At 35.2% G+C, this 27,759-nt stretch overlaps 2 protein-coding genes across 3 annotated transcripts; one reads left to right on the forward strand and one right to left on the reverse strand.

Moving 5' to 3' along the window:
* The first annotated feature begins 11,499 nt into the window (after window positions 1–11,499).
* Window positions 11,500–20,443, forward strand: LOC127848943 (uncharacterized). Of its 2 annotated transcripts, none has more exons than XM_052381668.1 (5): window positions 11,500–11,763; window positions 16,854–17,003; window positions 18,082–18,339; window positions 18,841–18,931; window positions 19,705–20,443. In XM_052381668.1, the coding sequence occupies exons 1-5, from the start codon at window positions 11,664–11,666 to the stop codon at window positions 20,048–20,050; spliced, it is 945 nt and encodes a 314-aa protein (XP_052237628.1). In that variant the 5' UTR covers window positions 11,500–11,663; the 3' UTR covers window positions 20,051–20,443. The 2 variants fall into 2 exon arrangements, with proteins under 2 accessions (XP_052237628.1, XP_052237629.1); XM_052381669.1 differs by lacking the exon at window positions 11,500–11,763 and adding an exon at window positions 13,450–13,855.
* A 102-nt stretch (window positions 20,444–20,545) lies between these two features.
* LOC127848944 (uncharacterized) lies at window positions 20,546–27,117 on the reverse strand. Its single transcript, XM_052381670.1, has 4 exons — window positions 27,071–27,117; window positions 26,553–26,650; window positions 25,498–25,575; window positions 20,546–22,317 (listed from the first exon to the last, which is right to left on the reverse strand). Exons 2-4 carry the CDS (start codon window positions 26,605–26,607, stop codon window positions 22,079–22,081), a joined length of 372 nt encoding a protein of 123 aa, XP_052237630.1. The 5' UTR covers window positions 26,608–26,650; window positions 27,071–27,117; the 3' UTR covers window positions 20,546–22,078.
* Between the last annotated feature and the right edge of the window lie 642 nt (window positions 27,118–27,759).

Below are 27,759 nucleotides of genomic sequence, written 5' to 3' on the forward strand. Positions count from 1 at the left end.
TTTGGATTTTTCAAGTCATACAGACTTTGATTTTTTTTCAAGAATGACAGTGTCTGATTGTTTTAATTATGTAGTACATAATTTAGTCGTTATTTCCACTTAAGATAGCGTTTGAAATATGATTTCTACATAGGACAGTAATTTAGACGTAACATATTTAGGACACTGTTCTATGGATTCTGTCCATGCAGGATAGTGTTTGTGACATTATTTATACGTAGGACAATGTTTGGGTTGTCATGTCTACGTTTGAAAGTGTTTCAGGGTCAGTCTGCGTTTGACAATGATTGAATTGTTCTTTGGAACAACCTTTCAAAAAGCTAATTTGATGATAATATTTTGTACTCGTTTGTAAAATACTACTCTAATTTCCCTATTTTCTGTTTAAACCTACACACTGAATAACTTTTCACAAATACTAACACGTTGTATATTTATTATGTAGCTTAATGCGCGGCTTATTAAGAAAAGTTTAATTATTTATCAGACGTATGCGTATATTATTAAAGCATTTTTATTACGCAAGATGTATATTAAGTGTTATTTCGCGTTGGCACGTACGACCACGCCTACCTTTCAGCGCTACGTGTTTGCTCGGTCCGCCCATTGACGCCGGGTGATTGCTCCGTTATTCTGTATGGCGGAACGTTCATGTCTAAAGAACAGAATTTCAACCCCGCCCATCGCGTTTTGTGTTGTATGTAAAATATTTGTACCATTAAAATATCACGATTTTGTTTGTATACTATGTAAATAATGTAAATAAATCCAATTCTTGACTTTGGCTTTTTAACATTTCGTTGTGGACTTACATGGTCAAGCTTCATTCACCCTCACCCTATACATAAAACACGGGAGCTAAATCTAAGTGTGAATCATTTCTTATTTTATATGAGTGCCTTTATACAATGCCTTCGTAAACTGAGATTGTCAGAATAACTCACGCTTAGAATGAATTATTTTCGCAATTCAACGTTCGCAATGAAACGCACTTTTAATGTTTCAATAGTTTGAATATTTGTAAATACGATTATTTGACGCTGTGACCGAGTTTCATTCATCTATTTCATGATTACATATACACATACACTTATATGTCGTTTGATGTGTTTGCGTACATGGCACGAATATGACGTCTGAAATATACGTGTTTTTTATGTACGCATGCGCAGGTAACAAGTCTTCACATGCGCAACTGCAAAACTTTGCCGAAGTCATGTCCTGCACCAATCTCCACGCAGAGTTGTCGTTCCTTGCTCTCACATACAACTCTGCGAAATGCTCAGCTTGCCATTTTGTCTATATTATAGGTAAAACCGAACAAACGCATTCAATGTATATTTGATTGGATATTTAAGATCGCATGCATTAAATTAAGAAATATGACTTTTAAATGTACGATAAATCGTGCAAAAACTTGCGAGTTTTAATGCAACTCTTTGGAACTAATTTATTGCCCATTTACGCAGATGGAATCATTCCACGCACTTCACAAATGTAAACAATTGAACATATTTTTTTTGAGCGACGTTAGGAATTGCTTCGACGTGTGTATGTTTGTTGGTTTCTTAACATAAAAAACCATATCAATTTTATAATAATGAATTAAGACTGAAGATAAGATATCATGGTATGAGATGGTTTTCTTTAATGCAGTGAATGCAATGTAACCGTCGTGCAAGAGATTGTTTAGTATTCTGTAACCTCAATGATGAACGCCTGGAATGATCCAATCGGGACACCTCGGACAATTCCGCCATATCGGCGATCGTCTCTCGGGTGTATTTGGTGGAAGGATATGTCTAACGCCTCTAGGCGGAAGATATTACACCGAAAATATAGTTCGGGTTACACACCAATAAATTTGCACTAAATCAACCGATAATACAGATATATAAGGACCAATATCTTTAAGGAGTAATATAATAGAATATTCATTAATGTTATTGTTTAAAATTAGATATTATTGCATGCAAAATATTCAAATTTTAATAAAATGTTAAGAAAGCCAAATAGTTGTTTATTGAAGTGAAAACAACAACATTATTCAAACTTAAAAGAATCAGTATTTCTTAAATTATATTCATTGCAACATTGCTGATGTTCGGCTGCAGGCGACAAACTTTGAGATTTAATCAATATGTTTATGTTCTATACCATAAACAATCGTACAACACTGTACAGTGGTACAGAGAAAACTCTTCGGTGTAATATATGAAATAGTAAACTCCACGTTGGTCCCAATGGCATTATAGTGACCAGCCAGGCAGTCACAAACTGTATATGGACCATAGCCATAAGGCCCTCAGTGGGGCTATTATCAGTATTGAGACACCTGAAAGGTTTCATGGAATGGAATGAGTGGGGCTTGATTGAATTTGAAAAACGATTCTTTCTGTACATTTGATGATGGCAACCATACAGTACTTCTGGCAGATATTGTTTATATTTTATCCTAGGCATTTTAAGTCCAGATGTTGTTATCCCGACCAGGCAACTAGCTTTACAAAGCCTTAAACAATCCAGTGCCATTAAAATTAGGGACAGTGTAACAATGTTCAGTTTGGTAATATTATTTGCCCTTGGAAATGAACTCAATTCAGAATGGCCTCTCAAAATAAGACATACTGTATTGGAAATGTTAAAACTGAGCAGTGGTGTTGCTAAAATTTATATTATTTATCCTTTAAGAAACTTTAAGATACATATCACAGGCATGCCCATGGTTTTGGGTCTTTACTCTTTAGATGGGAAACAAAAGCACTAAATATGGTCGACAGTGCAGGCAACAATTGTAAAAAGATATTTTCCATCCCTGACTGCCATTACTGACATGAAGTAATTTAACTGTAATATGTCTGGAAACAGTGTCAGTCACACTTTTCTTAATATTGATTTATTCATGCATATGTATATATATGTCATACAAGTACAGATCATAAAATACAGTCAATTTACAACATTTAGCAATTGGAAAACAATTATCACAGGTTTTGGATCACAATGCATTGATATATCACATTTTGAATATCACAGTCAAAGTTAATCATTTAAATTCAGTTACAAGTAAATAGTCAGTGTATTTGGCAGAGATCTGAAATAACAAGTAGTTACAAGATGTTGAAATCAAGACATGATATATATACCACAGGATGTCCCATGAAAGGTTTGCAACTTATTTCCAATAGAGCCCTATAGATGGGTGGAAAATGTACAAAAATGGTGGCATTAATATGCATAAAAATATTGTTAATTTAAACTTGAGACTATAGTCTTGAGATCAAATAGTAATTAGCATATATTATTAGAGAGCATTAGTTACACAATGTTTACTTCTATCTTGTCACCACATTTAAATGTACGTACAAATACTTTATTGATGACTTATTTGAACAACAGTAATATATATACCGGATATATATATATATATATATAACATATTCGGGCTCAAAAAATGCTAGCTAAGCCCCTGAAGAATCTTTTTCTTCAGTTCACCTTTTTAATAATATTATTAACAATAGATGTAGCAGGAATATCAGTTTCGAATATTGAACCAAGGTGTTCAACAGATGATTGAGAAACAATAGTGTGATCGTTACATATTACATTAAAATAATGAAGTTAAGATAATTTCCTTTTGGAACCAAACACTAAACATTCAGTTTTTCACAGGCGTACAGATAGTTTGTTATCCACTAACCATTTAATACAATTTTCAAGTTCTTTACAAAAAACACTACTGATGATACTAGGATCTTTTTGAAAATAAAGGGTGACACTTTCATCAGCATAAAGAATAAGTTTACATAAATACAATAATCAAAAATCACTATTAATATCCTATATCAGTGTTAAGGCATTATGAAATGGAAATGGGTGTGACAAGTAACAAGAACCCTACACATTTACATCACAAAACATCTGATATCTACAATTACTGGATATAATATAAATGTTGAAAGTTAATATAAAGAGGGCAATACAAAAGAATGTACAAAAGTAGTAATAAAGACAAAACAACCAATTTACAATGTTAAGATTTATGCAGTTGTTGGCAATAAGAGAACAATTACCATTCTTTACTTTGAATTTTGCAAGTGTAAATACATGCATGTAAATCAGAACACAAGAATTTGTTTCCCGGTCACTTTGAGCTATATAAGTGCCCAATGTTTACACTCAGTGAATTTGTAAAACCAACTTATATGTGCTAACTGTCTGTCCGAAAACCTAAACATTTCCTATAACCTTTGCAATATTGAAGATAGCAACTTGATATTTGGCATACATGTGTATCTCATGGAGCTGCACATTTTGAGTACTGAAAGGTCAAGGTCATCCTTAAAGGTCAAATATACGGCTTCAAAGCGGCGCAATAAGGGGCATTATGTTTCTGACAAACACATCTCTTGTTTTTACATGAAAAACCACAGACATTGTTGGAATTTGCCACATATTAGGCATTGTGTATACATTTTTTAACTCAATTTTCCACACAATGAAAAAACTTTTTTAAAAGGCACCAACAAATGTTCCTCCATCCCCTTTGCACGCTAAACAAAGAATCAGTTTTTAGCTCCACTGGCCAAATTTGTTTAAATTTTGCCCCTGGGTCAAATTTGACCCTGCCCCGGGGGTCACAAAATTGAAAATTGCTTATTTAAGGCCTATTTTGTGAAAACTTTCAAAATCTCCTCGTTGATAACCATTGGGCCTAGGGCTACCAAATTTGGTATGTAGAGACATCTAATAGTCCTCTACCAAATTTGTTCAAATTATGCCCCTGGGGTCAAATATGACCCTGCCCCGGGGGTCACAAAATTGAAAATTGCTTCTTTAAGGCCTATTTTGTGAAAACTTTCAAAATCTCGTTGATAACCATTGGGCCTAGGGCTATCAAATTTGGTATGAAAAGACATATAAAAGTCCTCTACCAAATTTGTTCAAATTATGCCCCTGGGGTCAAATTTGACACTGCCCCGGGGGTCACAAAATTGAACATATGCGTATATAGGGTCTTTTTTGTGAAAACTTTACAAATCTTGTCCATAACCATTGGGCCTAGGGCTACTAAATTTGGTATGTAATGGCATCTTATATTCCTCTACCATGTTTGTTCAAATTATGCCCCTGGGGTCAAGTTTGACCCTGCCCCCAGGGTCACAACATTGAACATATGCTTATATAAGGCCTATTTTGTAAAAACTTTAAAAAACTTCATGGCCATAACTGTATGGCATATGGCTACCAAATTTAGTATGAAGTGACATGTAATAGTTCTCTTCTTAGTTTGTTAAAATAATGCCCATGGGGTCAAATTTGAAACTGCCCCGGAGGTCACAAAATTGAATATATGCTTATAAAGTGCTTATTTTGTGAAAACTTCAAATATATTCTTGTCCATAGCCATTGGACCTAGGGCTACCAAATTTGGTATGTAATGACATCTTATAGTCCTCTACCAAGTTTGTTCAAATTATGCCCCTTGAGTCAAGTTTGACCCTGCGCTGAGGATCACAACATTGAACATATGCTTATATAAGGCCTATTTTGTGAAAACTTTAAAAACTTCTTGTCCATAACTGTATGGCATAGGGCTACCAAATTTGGTATGTAGTGACATGTTATAGTTCTCTTCTTAGTTTGTGCAAATTATGACCCTGGGGTCAAATTTGAAACTGCTCCGGGGGTCACAAAATTGAATATATGCTTATAAAGGGCTATTTTTTGTGAAAACTTAAAAACCTTCTTGTCCATAACCATTGGGCCTAGGGCTACCAAATTTGGTATTTAGTGACATCTTATAGTCCTTTACCAAGTTTGTTCAAATTATGCCCCTGGGGTCAAATTTGACCCTGCCCCGGGGGTCACAAAATTGAACATATGCTCATATAATGCCTATTTTGTGAAAACTTTAAAAAAAAATCTTGTCCATAACCATTAGGCCTAAGGCTACACAATTTGGTATGTACCCAGTAGTGATATTGTATAGTCCTCTACTTAGTATTTTCAAATTATGCCCCTGGGGTCAAATTTGACCCTGCCCTGGGGGCCACAAATCAATTATATGCTTATATAGTGCCTATTTTGTGAACACTTTAAATATCTTCTTGTCCTTAACCATAAGGCATACAGCTACCAAATTTGTTATGTAGTGACATCTAATAGTTTTCTACCAAGTTTGTTCAAATAATGCCCCTTGGGTCAAATTTGACCCTGCCCGGGGGTCACAAAACTGAACATACACTTATATGGGGCCTATTTTGTGAAAACTTTAAAAATCTTTGTGTTCATAACCATTGGGCCTAGGGCTACCAAATTTGGTATATAGTGGCATCTAATAAACCTCTACCAAATTTGTTCAAATAATGCCTCTGGGGTGAACTTTGAACCTGCCCCGGGGGTCACAAAATTGAATAAACGCTTATGAAGCGCCTATTTTGTGAAATCTTTAAAAATCTTCTTGTCGAAACCATTCGGACTACAGCTTCCAAATTTGGTATGCAGCAACATCTTATAGTCCTCTACAAAGGTTGTTCAAATATGACCTTTGGGTCAACTTTGACCCTGACCCGCGGGTCACAAAATTGAACATTATATACTCTTATATCTTGCTTATTTTGTGAAAACTGTTAACATATTCTTATCCTTAACTCTAGGACCAAGGGCTACCACATTTTGTAAGTAGTGAGGTATAGTTGTCCTCTACAAAGTTTGCTCAAATTATGCCCCTTTGGTTAAATTTTACCCAGCCCAGGGGGTCACAAAATTGTTCATTTGCTTAAATAGGGCCTATATTTAAGTATTTGCACATGCTGAGAATATTTGTTTCGGCCTTTTCTTAGCAGTGGAGCGATAAAGGGCCACCGTGGCCCTCTTGTTTATAAGAATATGTCAAAATGGGCAAAAGTCAGGGACAATACTGTCTAAATGCCCTTTTAACAACTCTGGTGACATGCGGCTGTAGTATATTTTCTCTGTAAATTTACAGCGAAACACAATGTCATCATCATAAATGTATTGCTTACATGTATATAAATATGTTACGAGGTCTTACCCGGTATTTATACAAATTAACCTGGATATTTATGAAAAACACCATCTCCTTGTAAAGTGTAAAGAGAGATGGCATTTGTTCACCAGTAACATTATGTTCAGTACCGGTAAATTGCAAGCAACGAACATGAAACATTCAGTTCCCAATTCATAGAGTTTTTAAAAAGTTCAACTTTGCTTAAGTAATAATGCATCAATGTTGATTCTAAAGAAAAAGAGTAATCATTTATGCCTTAACTGTTCTGCTGTCCAGAAGCAAGGACGGCATACACAAGCTTTACAACATTTATAGTTTTAGTTACTTAACAATCTAAAATGAATGTCCATTCTAAGTTTGCTGTCGTATTTTTCCTTAAATCATACATGTTTCTTGCATAATTGAATGTTCATTTCCATGGATCACAATGTATATAGAAACAAACATTATTTTGAATTATCTTTCACAGTTATATATTTAATATTAGGTTAATTTTGGGATACACTAAAGCAAATATTAACATTTGTCTCAAAATGGATCATCCTCTGAAGCCCCCGATGGGATTCAAACCCATACCTCTTTCCTCTGGAGAGGAAAGTATTCTGTCTTAAAATACAAGGGCATGTAAGAGGAAAACTAGCAATTTCAAAGGGACTTTTTCACAGATGAGACAAGTATTGAAGTTTGTTATTAAATACTTTAAATTGATAAGTCACAAAATCTAACTATAACATAAGAACTCCCCAAATTATTTTTTTCATTATAGACTCTATGCTATATTGATAATAGCTAAAGAAACTTCAGCATACAGTTTACATAGTATTGACAGACCTGTATAAAGTCGCGCCAGTCAAAAATCATAAAAAAAGCGACATTTAAAGTTATGGAAGCTAGAACTATAATTATAAATGCAAACATTGGATCTAAAAAGCTGCAATAAAAAAACAATAATAAAATTGAATAAAAATATAAAAGTAACCCTCAAATGGGCTTGAACCATTGACCCCATGGAGTAAAAGTCTACCGTTTAGACCACTCGGCCATCCATACTCATACAATGAGTGATGTGTTTCATACTTTATCAAGTTTATGTAAGCAATCCTCGTATCTCACAAAAATTCAAAATATAACGATAACAGTCGATTTAATTTTAAATTTACTCGATCATCGATGTCAATACTATAAGTACTCGTTTCAGTATGTCAGTAATGGCATCTTTAAATTTTAACAAGTTTTTAAGTACGTTGTGGGAATTCACAGATCTACATTAAATTATTACTTAAAGAATGTTATCTAGAAAAAGACGAGCTAAAAGACACATTTTAATTTTTCCTCTTTACGAGGAGGCCGCCATCTTGTTTTCTAAAGTAGTTCCAAATCCAATATGCCGGCCGCCTACGTACATCAGAGAGACGGTGTGGTGTAGCCCACTGTCCGATGCGTTCAGATTGGGAATGATCATGACATAAATGAGACGCTTTCATAACAATAGTCCGTTCTGAGCCCAACACAGAGGTGAATGTAATGTAACCGTCGTGCAAGAGATTGGTCCTGCACAACAATGGTTGACTCGTTGTAAACCGGAAAAAAAAATCCAAGTGACAGGTTTCAAGTGTGATTTCACACTAGCTCAATACGAGCATTCGCAATTGTATATTTAAAAAAAAAACATATCCATGTCGGATAAGGTCTTAATGAGTGATCAGTTCACATAAACGTGGCCCCATGCAACTATCGTGGAGATCATAGCACTTTGTTAAGTTAACCATTTTACTCTAAGCGCTTTGCGTTTCGATGACATGTTTGCGTCTACCTTTTCCTTACGAATCAGTAATTCAGTGCAAATGCATTTGCCATTAATTTAACAAAGAACTCCTTTAATTTTGCACTGTAGTTTAGCCCTCCAAGGATTGTGTGCAATTAAACCTCTATCAAATAATAATAAATACGGTTGTAGAGATCGTGATTAGGTTTTGCACTGACAAAACAATTGCAAAGCTATAGAATGGGTACATTAAACGAAATGTATAATAATAATTAATAACTAATTATTATTCCTTTCTAACGACTGAGATTTGCATTGGTCGTGCTATGATTTATATTGAATAAAACTCGATTAATTAATACCCTCACACAATTGCAAAAAAAACGTGTTTAAATTAAAATGATATCGTGTTCGTTTATACCTTCTTGTGCACAGGTATAAATCTGTAAAACAGCACACCCTTCAAACATGATACCTTTTCATTAACAAAATATATGTTTAAATAATTGTATTTTACCATATAGCCCTGCCCATCAACACTTTCGCTGTGTTGTGATATTTTCACCGTGCGTTAACCGGACACAGTTTGAACACGACGACAACCTGTTGATTTTAAACTATTGTTACACTGTTTTTAAACGGTCAGTATTCTAATTTTGGTTGCAAGTATTACAAAAGATTATTTGAAGTGGCGATTATTTCATTAAATGTTCCATTCAGAAGAACTTGAGTACACTGCAATTAAAGTTCAAAGTAGTGTGAGGTCAATGCCTTTGGCAATATGCGATCGAGTGCTGTTTTGTTGCCACTGATATTCTAAAGACGGGTATGTATGTTGGCTTTTATTAACTTTGTTTTACGTTGTTTCGTTTACGATATGCTACTTATTTCACATTTAAATATAAAACGGGTAATCAACGAGGGGACTCTTCCAGAGCAAAGCTCTCGCGAAATTATCGAGTGTAGCAAAAATGATCGATCACTAAGTCTGATTGGTCTATATTCACCATCAGAATTTTAGTCTAAAGTTTGAACATAAAGAATCAGTTATAGTCAGATCAATACCTTATTTTTGTGCTTAATTGCAAATTATCATATCTAATTAAATAATTCTTCATTTTTAACAATTTATTATCTAGACAAAAATCACAATATGAAGAGCATTTATATAAGCACATTCTGTTTTCTTGGGTCTTAATCAGTCTCTACACTGAAGTATGTTTTCTTGGGTCTTAATCAGTCTCTACTCTGAAGTATGTTTTCTTGGGTCTTAATCAGTCTCTACTCTGAAGTATGTTTTCTTGGGTCTTAGTCAGTCTCTGCTCTGAAGTATGTTTTCTTGGGTCTTAATCAGTCTCTAATCTGAAGTATGTTTTCTTGGGTCTTAATCAGTCTCTACACTAAAGTATGTTTTCTTGGGTCTTAATAAGTCTCTACTCTGACGTATGTTTTCTTGGGTCTTAATCAGTCTCTACTCTGAAGTATGTTTTCTTGGGTCTTAGTCAGTCTCTGCTCTGAAGTATGTTTTCTTGGGTCTTAGTCAGTCTCTGCTCTGAAGTATGTTTTCTTGGGTCTTAATCAGTCTCTACTCTGAAGTATGTTTTCTTGGGTCTTAATCAGTCTCTACTCTGAAGTATGTTTTCTTGGGTCTTAGTCAGTCTCTGCTCTGAAGTATGTTTTCTTGGGTCTTAGTCAGTCTCTAATCTGAAGTATGTTTTCTTGGGTCTTAATCAGTCTCTACTCTGAAGTATGTTTTCTTGGGTCTTAATCAGTCTCTACTCTGAAGTATGTTTTCTTGGGTCTTAGTCAGTCTCTACTCTGAAGTATGTTTTCTTGGGTCTTAGTCAGTCTCTACTCTGAAGTATGTTTTCTTGGGTCTTAGTCAGTCTCTACTCTGAAGTATGTTTTCTTGGGTCTTAATCAGTCTCTACTCTGAAGTATGTTTTCTTGGGTCTTAGTCAGTCTCTACTCTGAAGTATGTTTTCTTGGGTCTTAGTCAGTCTCTACTCTGAAGTATGTTTTCTTGGGTCTTAGTCAGTCTCTACTCTGAAGTATGTTTTCTTGGGTCTAATCAGTCTCTACTCTGAAGTATGTTTTCTGTGGTCTTAGTCAGTCTCTACTCTGAAGTCTAGCATTGGTTTGGTGATTACCGTATTTCAACTACAATGCATGCATAATATTGTTTCAGAATATCACAGTTGGAATTGTTATACATTGACAAACGTAAAGCTCATTAGCTGTTTTTCAATAACACCGTTCGATCAATCATATATTCACAATGCATCAGCAAATCAGTAATTGCAATACCTTGATTACTACTATTGACAAGAAAATGTCATGGTCATTATTTGCATCACATTTTCATACGTCGTTAATCATCAACACGAAGGAATAGTCGCACATCCGCGTTGAATATTAGTGAATGATCAGTGCAGTCTTAATAATTGTTATAACTGTAAATTATACATGGAAACAACTATTTCATTAGTCTATTATCAACGAATACATCAGTTGCAAATATAGTCGTAGTTTAACAACAACGTTTACCAGGCGATCAAAACATCGACTGATAAACTTTTGAGATTATTGATCTATTCAAATGACGTTTCATTACTGAATTATTCCTTTCTATACATGGTAAATACGTTGACGTATGTGCTCATACATCGACATTGACAAATAAATGTCTGAAACAAATTCAAATAATTCTGACACATGTCAAAATATTTCGGAAAATGTATCTGTTTATTTCTCGGAAAATTGAGTATGCGAAAATCTTTAATGGATTTAAGTGTTCTTCTATCATTTGATTAACATGACAATATTATTATCATTGATAGACATATATTGTACAGTGTGAAGTTAATGTGGCCAACTAACAACATGCGGAGGAAAGTGTTCTATAATGCACAGTTAGTTATAATATTAGTAGGCATCGGCTTAAACTCTAGAGGAACACATGCAGGTAATTATATGTTTATTTTGAGAATTTAATGAACACATTTTGCGGAGTTTTGTAAATTGTTTACACAATTAGGTTTTTACAAGGATGATACATTTTGGTATTATTATATTTAAAAAATGCTGATAATGACTATTTGTGTTTGTTTAGTTTGATTTATAACCGTATTAAAGTGAAGAAAAAGTAAAGGTGTGTTTATAGTCTGATTACACATCTGCAATCGACTTCACATTTACCTAATGATCACTGGGTCATAAGTCGTCTGTTAACATTCGGCGCAGTATGCAGCAACGGCACATTGGCCTATTTCCCTCACAGGTACCCATTTATACACCTGGGTGGAGAGTAGCAAATGTGGGATAAATATCTTGCTCAGGAAATTTCCAGTGGTCTGGGCGGGATTCGAACCAGGGACCTCTCGATCTCAAAGCAAGCGTCCTACCATTATACCACTGCTCCGTCTATTAAGCAGTTACAATAATATTTCGGTCATTTATCGGCGGTCCGTTCAACAAATCACACTTGTTCTGTGATAGCTGGTTAACTAGAACTAATTGCACACACTAATGTAAAGGTAGAACATTCCAAAATTATGTTTACAATATAAAATATTAATGATATAGGATTGAATATACGTTACCTTCAGCTTCCGTCGTAGTAGGAACGTATTAAGAGTCTATGTGGAGACGAACCCGACGTACTTGCTGTCGTAAATATTTTTTAAACATTTGTATTCACTATACTTAGTTGTAAAAAAGTTGTTCGTTTTCACTAACTTGAAAGACCCGAATCTTCTTTCCCAATCCTTAACGTTTATTTTGTATTACAGTTTGAGTTTTCCTCTCGACCTTTAACGTTTACTTTGAGCTTTCGTTCATGTTTATCATATTCGATTTATTATCATTGTTCATAAATAAGAAAAAAAGTTTGCTGAAGGATTTGGAACACGTATGCCGTTGAAGTTTCTTCTTGGATTAAAAATAAATCATGTTTCGTCGTATGAGATAGTGAAAAAGTACGACCGTCCTACATAGATGATTTGTGTTGGAATGTTAATGGAAATAAACAGTTTTTTCACTTAATGTTTCAATATTAAAGGGACTTGTTCACAGGTTGCCGTTATAACACGTGGATCACTTAGATGAAGCGTGAAATAACTTTCAAATTTACCACTTTACATTATTTACAGTCGAGTGGTCAATACACACGCGTTTTAATAAAAAGGAAATAGGTTTGAGCCCGCTGGGTACGAACTTGGTTGTTTCTTGTTCTTTCTGATTATTTATTGGCACAGTAAATGAGATCTACTGCTCTGTGGTTAAAATATAGTATTTTAAGCATTTACTGATACACGTAAAATGCCCATATCCGATAAAAAGTCACTTTTAAGGTAAACGATAAGTAGGGGTTTGCTTCTTAAAATTGTCAACAGAGAAAAATAGTTAAACAGTGGACACTGCTAAGTGCAGAGGGCGTAGTGACGTAATAGTCAAGATGGCGACCACTCGGCTTTAAAAAAATGCAAGATAAATTTCTCAGCGTGGTGACCTTATTACTGCTCCACGAACAAAATTCGCAGCGAGTGAAGTCTAGATATGAAGCGAATTTTAATACGCAATAAACGATTATCACTTACTGATATGGCTGGAAAGTGAGCGTCATTTAAGAATTAAACGAATGTAATAAAGGTAGATAAAAGTGTATGGACTAACAAAAGTGTAAAGAAATTTTCAGCATTTAACACAATGTATTTTCATTTAAATGGATGTAATTAGATCATGTTTTATTGTGGTATATTACGGAGCTTTATACAACGATCCTTGACGCTAATTATATTCATCGAGTGGTTGTGTTGGCCTCGGAGCGAACCTGACTATCTGATCTTGCGATTGAATCCGTGTTTTGCGGTTACATCGGTGTTAAGTATTTCTCTGATATTTGATTATTCCAAAAAATAATGTTCAATTATAATTATAAAGACCAGCGACAATAAAGTTGCCGATTGAACAATGTACATGAATTGACTCACGTCGGATATACTATACACCGATTGTAGTACTGTTACAATTGGAGATGTTTACCTTCTTGACACATTGTAAGTGCTTGAACTTATGGCACAACAAACTATTGTAATACCGAAGTTATATTGTTTAACAATTTCCGACGTTCGTTTATTCAACTGGCAGGTGGTCGAATAACATTCGGTAGATTAAGTTAGGACCTATAAAACTCTAAACTTTGCTTAGCTAAAGTTTGTCAATATGTGTAAGTTGTACGTATTCTTAGTCATATTAGAACATTTTTAGCTTAAGAAATTTACCTACGTACATAACGCCCTTGACAGTTTTACTTATGTTGGTCTGTTCTGTGGACATGGTGTAAACTTATGAAATTCTTTGCTATGTGGGACAGTGTTTGAGACTGAATGTCTATGTAGGAAAGTGACGCTATATTAATATAGGGAACATGATTGAAACGCTATGTTTACATCTATGTCTTTTTTTTGTCTTTTCGAACAGTGTTTGAGGCAGACGCCATGTCTATGTAAAACACCATTTTGAGCGATATGAATATGCCTATGAAAGAACAAGTTTTAAATGTTATGTCTACGTAGGTCTGTGTTTTAGACGTTATACCTACGTAGTGTCTACGTAGGTCTGTGTTTGAGACGTTATGACTACGTAGGTCTGTGTTTGAAACGTATGTCTACGTAGTGTGTACGTAGGTCTGTGTTTGAGACGTTATGTCTATGTAGAACAGTGTTTGAGACGTTATGCCTGCGTAGGACAGTGTTTGAGACGTTATGTCTACGTAGTACGAAGGATAATGTTTGAGACGTCATGTCTACGCAAGATAATGTTTGAGACGTTATGTCTGCGTAGGACAGCGTTTGACACGTAATGTCTACGTAGGATAGTGTTTGAGACGTCATGTCTACGTAAGATAATGTTTTAAACGTTATGTCTACGTAGGATAGTGTTTGGGAGGTTATGTCTGCGTAGGACAGTGTTTGGGAGGTAATGTCTGCGTAGGACAGTGTTTGGGACGTTATGTCTGCGTAGGACAGTGTTTGAGACGTTATGTCTATGTAGACCGGTGTTTGAGACGTTATGTCAGCGTAGGACAGTGTTTGAGACGTTATGTCTGCGTAGGACAGTGTTTGAGACGTTTTGTCTATGTAGAACAGTGTTTAAGACGTTATGTCTGCGTAGGACAGTTTTTGAGACGGTATGTCTACGTAGGATAGTGTTTGAGACGTTATGCCTACGTAGGATAGTGTTTGAGACGTTATGTCTACGTAGGACAGTGTTTGAGACATTATGTGTACATAAAACAATGTTTGAGACGTTATGTCTACGTAGGACAGTGTTTTAGGCGTTATGTCTACGTAGGATAGTGTTTGAGGCGTTATGTCTACGTTGGATAGAGTTTGAGGCGTTATGTCTACGCAGGATAGTGTTTGAGACGTTATGTATACGTAGGATAGTGTTTGATGTGTCTTTGTCATACAGAGTTTGATTTATTATGTCTAAATTTGACAGTGTTTTATATGTCTTTGTCATACAGAGTTTGAGTCATTATGTCTAAATATGACAGATGTTTCTTTGTCATACAGAATTTGAATCATTATGTCTTAATATGTCAATGTTTGATTTCTTATATCAATGTAAGGCGGCGTTTGAGTCGCTATGTCCACGTAAGATAGTGTTTGGAAGTGTTTCAGACGTTATATATGACATTCTTATGTCGGGCAGCAATTAAGGAGTTAAGACGATTCTTTTATGCGTTCTAAAATCATCGTAAACACATGTTCTTCACAGATCAGTCATATTATGTATGCATGCTGGGAAATTTGTCGTCTGCTTAAATGTCGTCTGCTGAATTTCTTAAATTAGCTTTTCTTCGATTTTTTTTCAAAGAATACTATCAGAATAGCAAACAGTTTGGATCCTGATGAGACGCCACGTTTTGTGGCGTCTCATCTGGATCCAAACTGTTTGCAAAGGCCTTTAAAATTCGGTTCCCGCACTGAAAGGGTTAATCATCTAAATTTTGTTTGTAGACATTACACTCCTTTATAATTTGTATCTTGTCAACTTAACTTTTATTCAATTTTCTGCTCCAATTAGAAGTTATATTGGCACTAGATTTGCAAAATGATCTTTATAACACCCATAGCAATTAGATGTAAGATTTATCTTACTCTTATATATTTTGTATTAATTAAAACCGACACTTGAAGTTGAAAACTTGATCAACATTCTCATTTGTTAAAGTGAAATATATTCATAAAGGTTTGGCTATTGATGCTGAACTGTATTTTTATAATATGTATAGTCATTAAAACGACTTTAGTTAAAAAAGGATGTTAACATCTTTTTAATTAATATGTACATACTCTGTTTAAAGGAATATGTCAACAGAGAAAACATCACGGGGACAAGTGGCCTATTTTTTCTGATTTCTGTGATTACAAAATTATAGACAAAATAATGAATAATATACAAACAGTGGGTGTAAAACAAAATGACCAGATCTTAATAAATTTTAAAAGCAGCATATTGTTGTTATTGATTAGACAGACGTTTAACAAGAGGAATATTGAAGTTTTTGATATTTTTTGCTTGATTTATATTTACCAAAATCACTATTTAATTTGTGATTGTTCTTTATTCGTTCCTATCTGCTCAATTAATCGCATTAATAATAGTAATTTCTAAAGAGAATGTTGAATATAGATTCGGAAGATATATGCATGTAATTGCATTTTTATATACATACAAGTATGGAATCTCATAAAGGTTAAATAAAAGCTAGGTACGCCGACCATCCTACCTCAATATATTTTTGCGATGCTAGTTGCAACATTGTCTAAATTGGCCTTATGATAAAGTTTAAATAAAATTCGTCTTAAATAATTTCCATGGCAATAAAATATATGTGTACAGCATTTTCCACGCAGCTTCTCTCCCATTTCGCCGTTATATTTTATTTTTATTTTATAAGCTTGTGTGATAAATGCCAATAAGGTTTAAATCGTTGCGTAAGCAAAGTGATGATAAATTCAATCAACTACAACACACGCTCCACAGTTTCCTGCCCGACTGGTGACGTCACGGGTGTGATCAAGAACGGACAGACGTGCTCTGAAATCGTGACGTCAACAAACCGTGAATGCTACAATACCACCACAGAGACCAACTGTTGTGCGTCATGCAACGCTGTTGCAACTTCAAAACCAGGTATTTAAGTTATGGTTAATTCTTATTCATTTACAATATGTGATGTCTATCAAAAGTGCCTTTGAGATGTCAACAAAGAGTGCCTTCACATTCCATTAACAATAATAACGTCTTCAAATGAGGGCATTGCATTAAAACCTTGTATAATCATACTTAAACATTAGGACGGTATTCAATTATAAAATGTGTGACATTTGACGTCAATCTACGTCGGTTTGTATCTTTGTTCAATCAGAGCAAAGCCATGCTATATTTGAAGTTAGATTCATAAATGCACGGGTCAATACTTTCAAAGATACACTTTTAATTTTATTACTACACTTCGGAACATGGCTGCGTATTAATTATTTAACCGAATGATCACGTAATGCTTGGAATATAATCTGTTACTTATATATCAGTTATTAAACTCTTACAGTGGCAAAAAAGGAACTTGGATTTTGAAAATTTCAATGTGTAATGTAGCATGTCACTTGGTCAAAACTTTTTTTTATAAATATCAATATCCGCATTGTTTCAGCAAGGACCAACTTTCACTTTTTAAAACCATTTTAAAGGTTAACATAAAAAATCTCTCTGTTTTGGGGAGGGGGCTTATGTTTTCGTTAGTGCATATTTGCATCAAACTTCTTCTGTTTGGCGAGAGAATGTTGTTAGTTTATAACAGTACTGTATTTTTTAGAGTAGAATAACTAAGAATCGATTGATTTAATCTAAATTTAATTTTTTAAGATGAGCATGTATGCCGGTCAAATGTGGCTATTCTCTAAGACCATTCTTAATTGCCGCCGTTCATTTGCAACCTGAAACCGAGCATGTTCATTTGAAGACATTCATCTACGTTTTAAGTTCAACTTGGCTTAGATAGGAAATCCGCGTTGCAACTTTGAGATCGGACTTTCAATCCCTGCTAAACGAGCGTCCTTAATCTCTTTCCTAAGGCACCTAGAAATAATTATTTAGCTTGCGAAGAAGGTGGCGTAAGTCGTGCGGTGCAGTCTCGCTAAAGTAGATCTTGATTTAAGGTAACCCAATAACTTTGGCATGCAAAAAACAACGGCATCTAATTATCCTTCAGATTGTAAGTACGGTGACCGAACACCGGGCTGCGTTGTATTCTTGTGCCCGAGCATCATAAACATCGCCGACTGTTGTGACACATGTATCGATGATGATACAACGACGGTAACAACAACGACAGCAACGACAACGACAACCACATCGCAATCCTCTACTACCTCTTCTGTTTCTTCCACTACCACCACTGGACAACTAGGCGCTCAAAATGACACCACACAAACAGCTTCCACGTCTGATCGAAAGCATTCGTTGTCAGGTGAATATAATCACTATCTTTAGATTGTTAACAAATAAATTATTGTGTTTGTTTGTTTGTTTTTGTTTTTTGTGTCTTTGTTCGTAAATTAGTTCGTTCTTTTGCTCTTTTGGTCGTTCGTTGGTTCGTTCATTTGTTTGTTTGTTATAATGATGCTGCCATTACGAGTATTTGTTGTTGCTTGTTTTGTAAAAAAAAAAGGACGTCAGCGTGTAAATTCAGTCCGAAAAATGAGATTTTATAATACATGCTTGTTAAGAAAGGGAGCTCATTCGTATGTCATATTTCGTAATATAAGGAGTTGTCTTTCTTCTTTCTTCTTGCAAATTTAGAGCTAAATCATGTTCACCGCGACAAGTATTCTATTTTTGAATATGTTTAAATATGAAGCACGGGGAAGTGTGCACTTAGTTATGAAGTAATTGTATTCATCACGGCTTCATGTGTTGTTTTCTTCGGTGTAGTTTTCTTTTAGCAAAATATATACATTATATTTTCTAGATTCTGAAGTGGCGGGTGCTGTGATAGGAAGCTTAGCAGGCGCATGCGCAATCGTTGCGACGGTGTTGCTGGTGATTTGGTTGCATAAGAAGTACGTTATTGAATACAACTTTTAAAAAAGGCAACATTTTGTACGTGCGAGTGTGTTTACATGTGTATAGTCCATCCGTCATAGGACGAAGATGCGCTGCAAACATTACCCCCCCCCTCCACCCCCCTCCACAGACAAGAACAAACAAAGCGGTCTTTCGGTAAATACACTGTTGCAAAAACTCAGTCGCAGACTCGATCCCCCATTAAAACTTAACATCCTTATTATTCCACACGCGACGTTTAACCGAGATGCTCTGTACTTGATACTTTTAACTTGGCACTTAATCCATATATGCCTAGCGTCCAGAAAAAAAAAGGCCTTGGCAAACAGCGTAGACCCAGATAAGACGCCGCATGATGCGGCGTCTCATCAGGGTTTGCGCTGTTTGCTTAAAGGAATTTCTGTAAGAAATATTCTAAATATAGCAATAAAGTGTACTAGATATACCTAATTTTGGAAATAAATTGATCCAATTTAGAAGGATGGGAGAGTCCACTAGGCATAAATGGGTTAAAGAAACAGGGTCGGCTCTGTAACGAAGCGTTTCATGCATTTCCCACTATCGCCCGTAACGAAACCTATAGCAGAAACACCATACAGCTCGAAATTAATTAAGGATCACAAATACTCAAATAAAATGTAAGAAGACGAGTGTGTTCACAATCTCCTTTATGTATTTATAAGTTTGGGAGAATGCATATAGAGAAAATTTGATGTTAATTGGAAATAGTAACTAAAATTTATACAACTCTGTTTGGTAACTATTTCAGGAACCAGAACACGGTATGGAATGAAAGCAGTGACAAAAAAAAACAACAGACTGGAACTGATATCTTTGGTAGGATTTTGGACATACAGACCAATGGTATCACAGTGGGTACAACCACCGGACCTGCTATGGCTACGGATATGGCAACAACTGTGATCGAAACAACAACAAAAAATGCGTCATCAAAATTAGATGAAAACGAATTATTTCACGAGCAGGCGTCAACGCGGGGTAACGTTCAATTAGAACCGATACAAACCTCGGTTACAGCTCACGAATATGACGCGCATGCGTATAGTCTCGCGCCAAACCCACTTCCTCCATTCGGTTCCCAGGCTGGTATTTAAAGTTGGACATACCGGACATTGATGATGATGGTGATGATGATGGTGATGATGATGATGGCAGTGATGACGAAACGGACAATAGACTTTATACATAGAAAATGAAGGAGAAAGACGATAATCATAACTTTTCTATGAATGTCGAGATAATACAAAATAAAATATTTAATTAAGTAAGACATTCATTCATTTGGAACAAAAATATGGATACAAAATAAGCTTACACAACACAAACTCACACTTAGGAATACATAGGCTGGTATTTAAAGTTGGACATACCGGATATTGATGATGATGGTGATGATGATGACGATGATGATGGCAGTGATGACGAAACGGACAATAGACTTTATACATAGAAAATAAAGGAGAAAGACGATTATCATAACTTTTCTATGAATGTCGAGATAATACAAAATAAATAATTAATTGAGTAAGACATTCATTCATTTGGAAAAAATATGGATACAAAAAAACTTACACAACACAAACTCACACTTAGAAATACATATTTTATTATCACATTCAGTTGAAAAAATTTAGTTGATATACATATGACACACTTATAATGCATACGTGCGGTATTTTATCACAGCATATAGGGTTTAACCCATACCTTATCACAGAGATTGAATTATATTCGCAATATCAATACACTTAATCAGTCTGATCTATAATTGTCTCAAATTACCGGTAATTTAAGCCTGCATATTGAGGTCATTATTGCACTGGAATGTTGTATCAACGATGAATGTAGATCTCAGTACATTTACCTTTGTCAACAGCGCAATGGCATTGAATTAACACTCACAACGGGAAATCAGATATCGTATAATAAGTTTTGTCATGATAATTGTAGTACACTATACATGTTTTATGAATAAACACAAACCAAAGACGAAGGAATGCCATTCAAAGAAAGCCTTAAGTTATACATGTAAACTCATAACACGTGTTTGTCTTGTTTATTTGTTTGCTAATATTTTCGCACACCACCAATTCAACACATTTCTTTAGAAACAGATCTAATGATGTTATTGCCTTCGACAAAATCTTCAAGAAAAGCCCGCAGTGGTCGTGCAAGAAAATTCATTTTACTATTAATATCTCACAAGCGCCCCCCCCCCCCCCCCCCACCCCCACAAAACAAAACCTATCCACATAGCCCCTAAGTAAAGTCTTAAATGCGATCCTTTTTATTATACAATTTCGATTCATTTAAAAGTTGGCAATGTATTTTGTTTTCGATGCCTTTTGTTCTAGTAATCAATATAAGTTTGCTTCTAATCCTATCTGTTTTTTAGTTAACCTATTAAGTTAAGTATTGAATTATTTTCGCGAATGTGGCTTAAGCACCACGATTCTTTAGGCGTAAACAGGTGTTTTGTTTCCACTAACCCGACCGACGTACTTGTTTGTGCCAATCCTCCACGTCTCGTTTTGTAGTGCAGGTTTTGTTATCGATCTGTGTTGCTAACCCCTTACAATGGCTATTAACTTTGCAATCATTATTGCTATCTTCAATTATATTTGCCGAAAAATACTTTAAAGAAACCAAAATTACGTACAGAAAACACGATAAATAGAAATATGAAAGATTTATGCATGCCATTAAAAACTCTATCAAATTGGGAATCGTTTAAGAAAGGTAATGAGCGTTCGGCCTTCCTACTTACCCTTCGTTTTAGTGATTTTAGTGGAAACAAATGAACCTGTTTGCAGCCTTAGTCGTGGATAAGGGCATTTTGCTGGTTTTAAAAACGTTCCTTAAATCTTAAATGTTGCGAAAAATCTTAACTTAAGTTGTATATCAGATAAAATTTCAGATCACATTTTCTTAAAGTATTCCATTTTTGCTGCTTTCAAAAGGGAAAAACAATATATATTTTAGCAATATTTACCTGTTGTACACGTTTGCATTGTAAGAAAAGCTTAACACTAAATTGCTTCACACGTAGGAAATTTCAATGAATTCCTTCAACTTGTCTGTAAAGATTTTTTGTTAATACGGGTCCAACAGTCTTTAATTTCCTAATCATGCAGCGCCTCTGCCGCGCTTCCTGCGATATCTAGCGCAGCTCCTACTGCCTTGCTAGCGTCCTTGCTTTTCTTATCATCATTGCCGTGCTTCTCATCCTTCTTGCCCTTGTTTTTCTTGTCCTGTTTTTTCTTCGCCTTCATGGCGGCCTTGCAGCAGCAGCAAAGCAGCTTCAGGATTGGTCCTAGCTCTTCCATCTCGTCCATGCCCGGAATGTCTTCGACGTCGATGTCTGAAATAAGCGCAACAACCGACGTGGGTAAAACTTCTTGAAGTGGTTACCTTCCCTGAATTAAAAGTAGCCACTGAATACAACTGCAGAAGCTATCCAGATATGGATGGAGTATTAGTTTAAACTTCTTATTTTCAATTAATAAAAAGATCAGTGCATTTTTCTACAAATCGTCATTTATATATAAGATTTATAGTCAAAATGTCACTAAAAAAAAATAATTTCATGCTTCAACTTATTAAATCGTGAAAAAAAATAATACCGATTAAGACTTGTAAAATATGTATTTTTTATTCAATAGGGTGGTGAATATGTAATTATTATTAAATCCATGCATACATTTGGCGTTGAAAACCATCGCGTTTCTCAAATGCCATTTATAATTTATGGTGTGGTATGTGCGTTCACGCTGTGACAATGAAATGAGACTGGTTTATTAATAATGTTCTTTCCACGGCAGAACTTACGCTGTGTGCACCCTGCATACGACTCATATTGAAGTTAAATGGCGCGAATTTATGGGAGCGTTATATAGCAGAGAAAGAGTGAAAACGTTATCAAGGTACTTTAAGGCCAACATTTGATTCGCAATTTGACTTTTTGATCACAAGCAAAGGAACGCAAGAACATGATACAAAGAGCGTACGATACTTACTGAAAACAAAACAACACGTGCATCCTTATGATATTAATGGTGAACTTTGCAAGTTCGCGTTCTCGCGTTAATTAACACTTTGAAAGTACAAGATAACGACTGGGCAATCCAACAGCGGAACACTGTATTGTTGCATATGATAACCGAAGTACATACGATTTTCCCAACAACCAATAAAAAAAAAATTCACTGAAGCAGTCGAAATGGAAATCTAGGACATCATTATTGTAGAGAATGATCATATGTTTGAGACATGTAACTGCCTCTAAATAGACGTCGCCATCTTGTTTATCATGTGATTACTCCCTGTGTAAACTAATATTATACATGGCATACGATGTCAACATCATGACATAAACAAGTTGCTATATACTATATTGGCGGCCATCTTGACTATTTCAAAATACTCAGTAATCACAAAGTTGCGCCAACAAGTTTATATGAGGGGACCGACTTGAATACTGACTGGGTCAAAGCAGATCTCGTTAAAGCACTATCGGCAATACGTTTAATTCGACCATAGCCATAACAGGCGGTCGAAATAAATTGTTATTTTTATGTGAAAAATGCGCGGCCAACGTAACATGACTATGTTTTTGTATCAGGTTATTTTTGCAATGTTTTTTTAATGTTAACTGAAGCGTATGATAGTCAATGTGAGTTGATAAAGGTAATAAGAATGAAAATTATTTCAAATATTCGCGCATCTCTGTACCCACTGCAGTCTTTCGATTGCTAACTCATACCAGAGGAATACGGAATATCAACATAAGCGTCATATGTTCGCAATAATGCATTTTTAAACGTACCTTAACGTTGACGACTTCAAGATGTAAGTTCGCAATAAACATACTGACTAATGTTATTTTGAGAAAGTAGAGCTTGTTTCTAGTAAAAAAAATACCTTCATGAATATTTATTGCCACGATTTAGTATTTCGTTGTCAATTAGTTTAATATTATATCGACTTTTTAACGCATACACATTTTCGTAAATCTTTCATTAAGCAATAAGCCCATATATAAGGGATATAATTTGCGTTTACAGTCAATCGTGATACATCGGCTATCTCCGGACTCTTCCGGAGATTGCAGATTGAAGCAATAATTTGTTTGCTGATCCAGAGTGGCATTTACGTGTGTTCGACCCTTCTTGAGTGAGACTCGCAGAACGTTGTCGTATTGTCGCCAAAACTATGACACCATAATCTAAAATGTTCTAATGACCACCGTTTGACCTTCATATATTATTTTATTTTTGGCATCATGGCCAGTGGTTTTAACCAGTGTTGAAAATGTTATTCCGCGAAGAATCTACGATTTATACCCCAGAACAAATATTTGAACGTATTAAAATTGTCTCAGTCCGAAATAGGATCAGTGTCTATGCCCATGTGATGGTGGATGTAATGCGATTGCTTTCTTTTTAATGGGATATTTCATCATGATCGAGTTTTCGAGGACGCAGCACCATTGGAAGGCTCAGGCCTCCCTGTGGGTGGACTGAAGTTTATTTATGTTAGAAGTACCTGCGATGACGGAGGGCGAAAATCGAACAGGCCTTTCACGAAGTAACAGCAAACTAATTAATGAATTGATGATTTGACAAATAAAAGGATCGTTCTCTGTGAAAAGGTGGTTTATTGCATGTGCGTTAAGTGGCGTCCCAGATAAGCCCGTGTAGTTCGCACAGGGTAATCAGGGACGACTCTTTCCGCTTGTATGATACTATTCGTTTGAAGAAAGTCTCTTCTAAGCAAAAATCCAGTTCAGGCGGATAGTGCTCGTCCCCGATTTGCCTGTGCGGACTGTACAAGCTCATCTGGCGCGAAACTATACGCACATGCATTAAACTCCCTTTTCACAGAGCGCGTCTCAAATATATTTATATTGAATCGTTGGCAAAGACCCGTGGATCCTTTCCTGCACCGAGATGGAAAATCTGACAAACTCGTGGATTTTAATTTTATAATGAATAACTATTACGTCTTAGTTGTCCATAACATCAACATCAGGGCATTGTTTGTCTTCCATGGCGACGAAAGGATAACTTAGTATCTTGAAACAAGACTTCTATTTTGTATATGTAATTTTACATGTCTTTGCTTCGCTGCGACAGTTGTAAAAACATTAATTTCAATGATTATTCGTTAGTTTTTTGTGATAATCTACCGAAACCAACAAATATCTTCTATGTACGTATTTGTGAAAGAAAGGCATTAACAAGTTAACAAAAATGCAAAACATAAACATATATAAGCCTTGTTCAAGAAAAACTGAGGTTTATGCATGTGCGTCAGATGTCGTCATAGATAAGCATGTGCAGTCCGCAAAGGCTAATACGGGACGAGACTGTTCGCTTTTGTGGCGTTTTGTGTTTTCAAAGAAGTATTTTCGTAACAAAATGCAGGTGAGGCGGAAAGTGTCACCCGTGGTTAGCTTGTGTGGACTTAATTTGGAAGAGACTTCGCAAACATGCATTTAAGCCCCGTTTTCCCAAATTAACGCTCATATCTGCTCGCTTACCTTCCATGACCGCATTAGCAGCTTCCTTCCCGACCGCTTTCCCGACCGCCTTCCCGACCTTCATTGCCTCTTTCTTCACTGTAAACATAACGAATGAAAGGATTTGTGCTCGTTACAGTAAGATTATGAGGTACTTTTTCTATGCGCTTTTATGAGTTCACACGTTCAGCTCCCAGCGACCCGGAGGGTCAGCAGCTGGGGATTGGGTTATTGTTACTAGATTGTACGATAATATCCACGCAAACGTGGTTAGATGCGAGCACACAGGGGGGCAGGACAACTAGCCAATCTTGTGCGTCTCATCTGGATCCAAACTGTTTGCACAGGCCTTTAAAATTCGGTTCCCGCACTGAAAGGGTTAACGTTATTTGGGATGAATTAATGGAAGCTACACGGTCACTGGAAAATAACAACAGACATCAAAAACAATATTTTGGGATGGTTTTGTGAATTATAAAAGATCACATGTACGGGCTTGTGTCAAGGTTTACAAACACGAGGGCCAAAGGTCATACATCGTTGACCTGAGATCCGGAAGCATAATTTATTTTGCATATCTTTTGATTCATTATTGCCCGCAGAGTTGTAAAATTATGGTATCTTAGTGTTCGCCTTAGGAAACAATATACAATCTGTGTAAAGCAGTATTATTCAAACCAAAACAATTCGTTTAATAAACTCGGTAACCGTGTGAGTTATCGTGTATTAACTTTATAACATGTCATTTATATATGCTTGGTAACAATAATGTTGCTATGAACATACATTTGTATTACCCGTATTTTTGACAATAATTCTAAACCATTATCGTGCGTTTTTAAAGGGGCCTTTTCACAGATTTTGGCATGTATTGAAATTTGTCGTTAAATGCTTTATATTGGTACTATTGTATTACTGTTTCCTGCCAAATATCATAACTAAAACACATTTTGCGTATCTGAAACAGCTTTTTTCAATTTTGTCAATTTACCAGAACGTGAAAAGGACCCTTTAAGTAGTAAGCATCATTCTTACAAAGATCTATATTGGTATAGAGCCTATCATGACCTACTCACTTTCATCATCCTTATCTTTGTCCTTTTCCATTTTTTCTGGTGCAACTGACGTCATGATTGTGGATTATTGCGTATCGCTATCAGTTAGTAATAACGCCCTGCAATATTCAAAGCCGTTGACGCTTAACGTATTAATAATAATAATAATAATAATAATAATAATAATAATAATAATAATAATAATAATAATAATGATAATAATAATAATAAATTATTATTATTATTATGATAATTATTATTATGATTATAATTTTTATTATTATGATTATAATGATTATAATGATTATATTATTATTATTATTATTATTATTATTATTATTATTATTATTATTATTATTATTATTATTATTATTATTATTATTATTATTACTATTATTATTATCATCATTATCATCATCATCATCATCATTATTATTATTATTGTTATTACTATTATCATCATTGTATTCCCAACATATTTAATCATCATACCGCGCAATAAACACAAGCGCAATTTCACACACACAGACAGATATTACCTCGAGTCTACTCCAACTCCAATAATAATTCTTAAATGTTTTTTTGCAATCATCCCATGTATATCAGATATCTTCAATCTAGCGTATTAGCGATTACCCATCGATTTTTCTGCAACAAAAGGTTAAAATCAGATAACCAACTCTGGCCTTCAAAACCAAAAAAAGGTTCTTTGTATGCCAAACTGCATGGGATTCATTTTATGGAGACGATATTTTAAATGGAAACATAGTGAGCAAATGTCTGTCAAATAGTTGATAATTTTAACTATACTCGAAACTGTATAGATGTTTTTGACACAGCACCGCCTGCTATTTTTCTACTACTGATGAAAATCTGGGGTACTAATAAGCGTATGTGACATATCTATCCTATTGAAAAATCTAGATAATATATGTTTAACTTTTTAAGTGATATAGGTGGCGAGTATTAACGAAGATATCTCTTAGTGAGTATGATGTATCAAAGTTTAACGGATGTATCATAGTCTGGCGCATGGAAATTTGACTCATGTCCCAACGTAAATCTGATGTCTCGTCATGCATCAAACGTCTCGTTGAAAGACTGATTTGTAAATGTGAATCTGATTAGTGAGTGTGATATCTCATAGTGAGTCTGATTAGTGAGTGTGATGGCTCATAGTGAGTCTGATTAGTGAGTGCGATGTCTCATAGTGAGTCTGATTAGTGAG

The sequence above is a fragment of the Dreissena polymorpha genome, chromosome 10 (assembly GCF_020536995.1).
Source record: "Dreissena polymorpha isolate Duluth1 chromosome 10, UMN_Dpol_1.0, whole genome shotgun sequence".
Classification (NCBI taxonomy): domain Eukaryota; kingdom Metazoa; phylum Mollusca; class Bivalvia; order Myida; family Dreissenidae; genus Dreissena; species Dreissena polymorpha.

What these genes read in the sequence shown, in the direction of transcription:
- LOC127848943 (XM_052381668.1), top strand. Translation starts at nt 11,664, where the DNA reads ATGTGGCCAACTAACAACATGCGGAGGAAAGTGTTCTATAATGCACAG. An exon ending in TCGAAAGCATTCGTTGTCAG is followed by an intron (nt 18,340 to 18,840) that starts GTGAATATAATC and finishes TATATTTTCTAG; the next exon opens with ATTCTGAAGTGGCGGGTGCT. An exon ending in GTGATTTGGTTGCATAAGAA is followed by an intron (nt 18,932 to 19,704) that starts GTACGTTATTGA and finishes TAACTATTTCAG; the next exon opens with GAACCAGAACACGGTATGGA.
- LOC127848944 (XM_052381670.1), bottom strand. Translation starts at nt 26,607, where the DNA reads ATGACGTCAGTTGCACCAGAAAAAATGGAAAAGGACAAAGATAAGGAT. An exon ending in CAAAGATAAGGATGATGAAA is followed by an intron (nt 25,576 to 26,552) that starts GTGAGTAGGTCA and finishes TTATGTTTACAG; the next exon opens with TGAAGAAAGAGGCAATGAAG. An exon ending in TGCTAATGCGGTCATGGAAG is followed by an intron (nt 22,318 to 25,497) that starts GTAAGCGAGCAG and finishes CGCTTATTTCAG; the next exon opens with ACATCGACGTCGAAGACATT.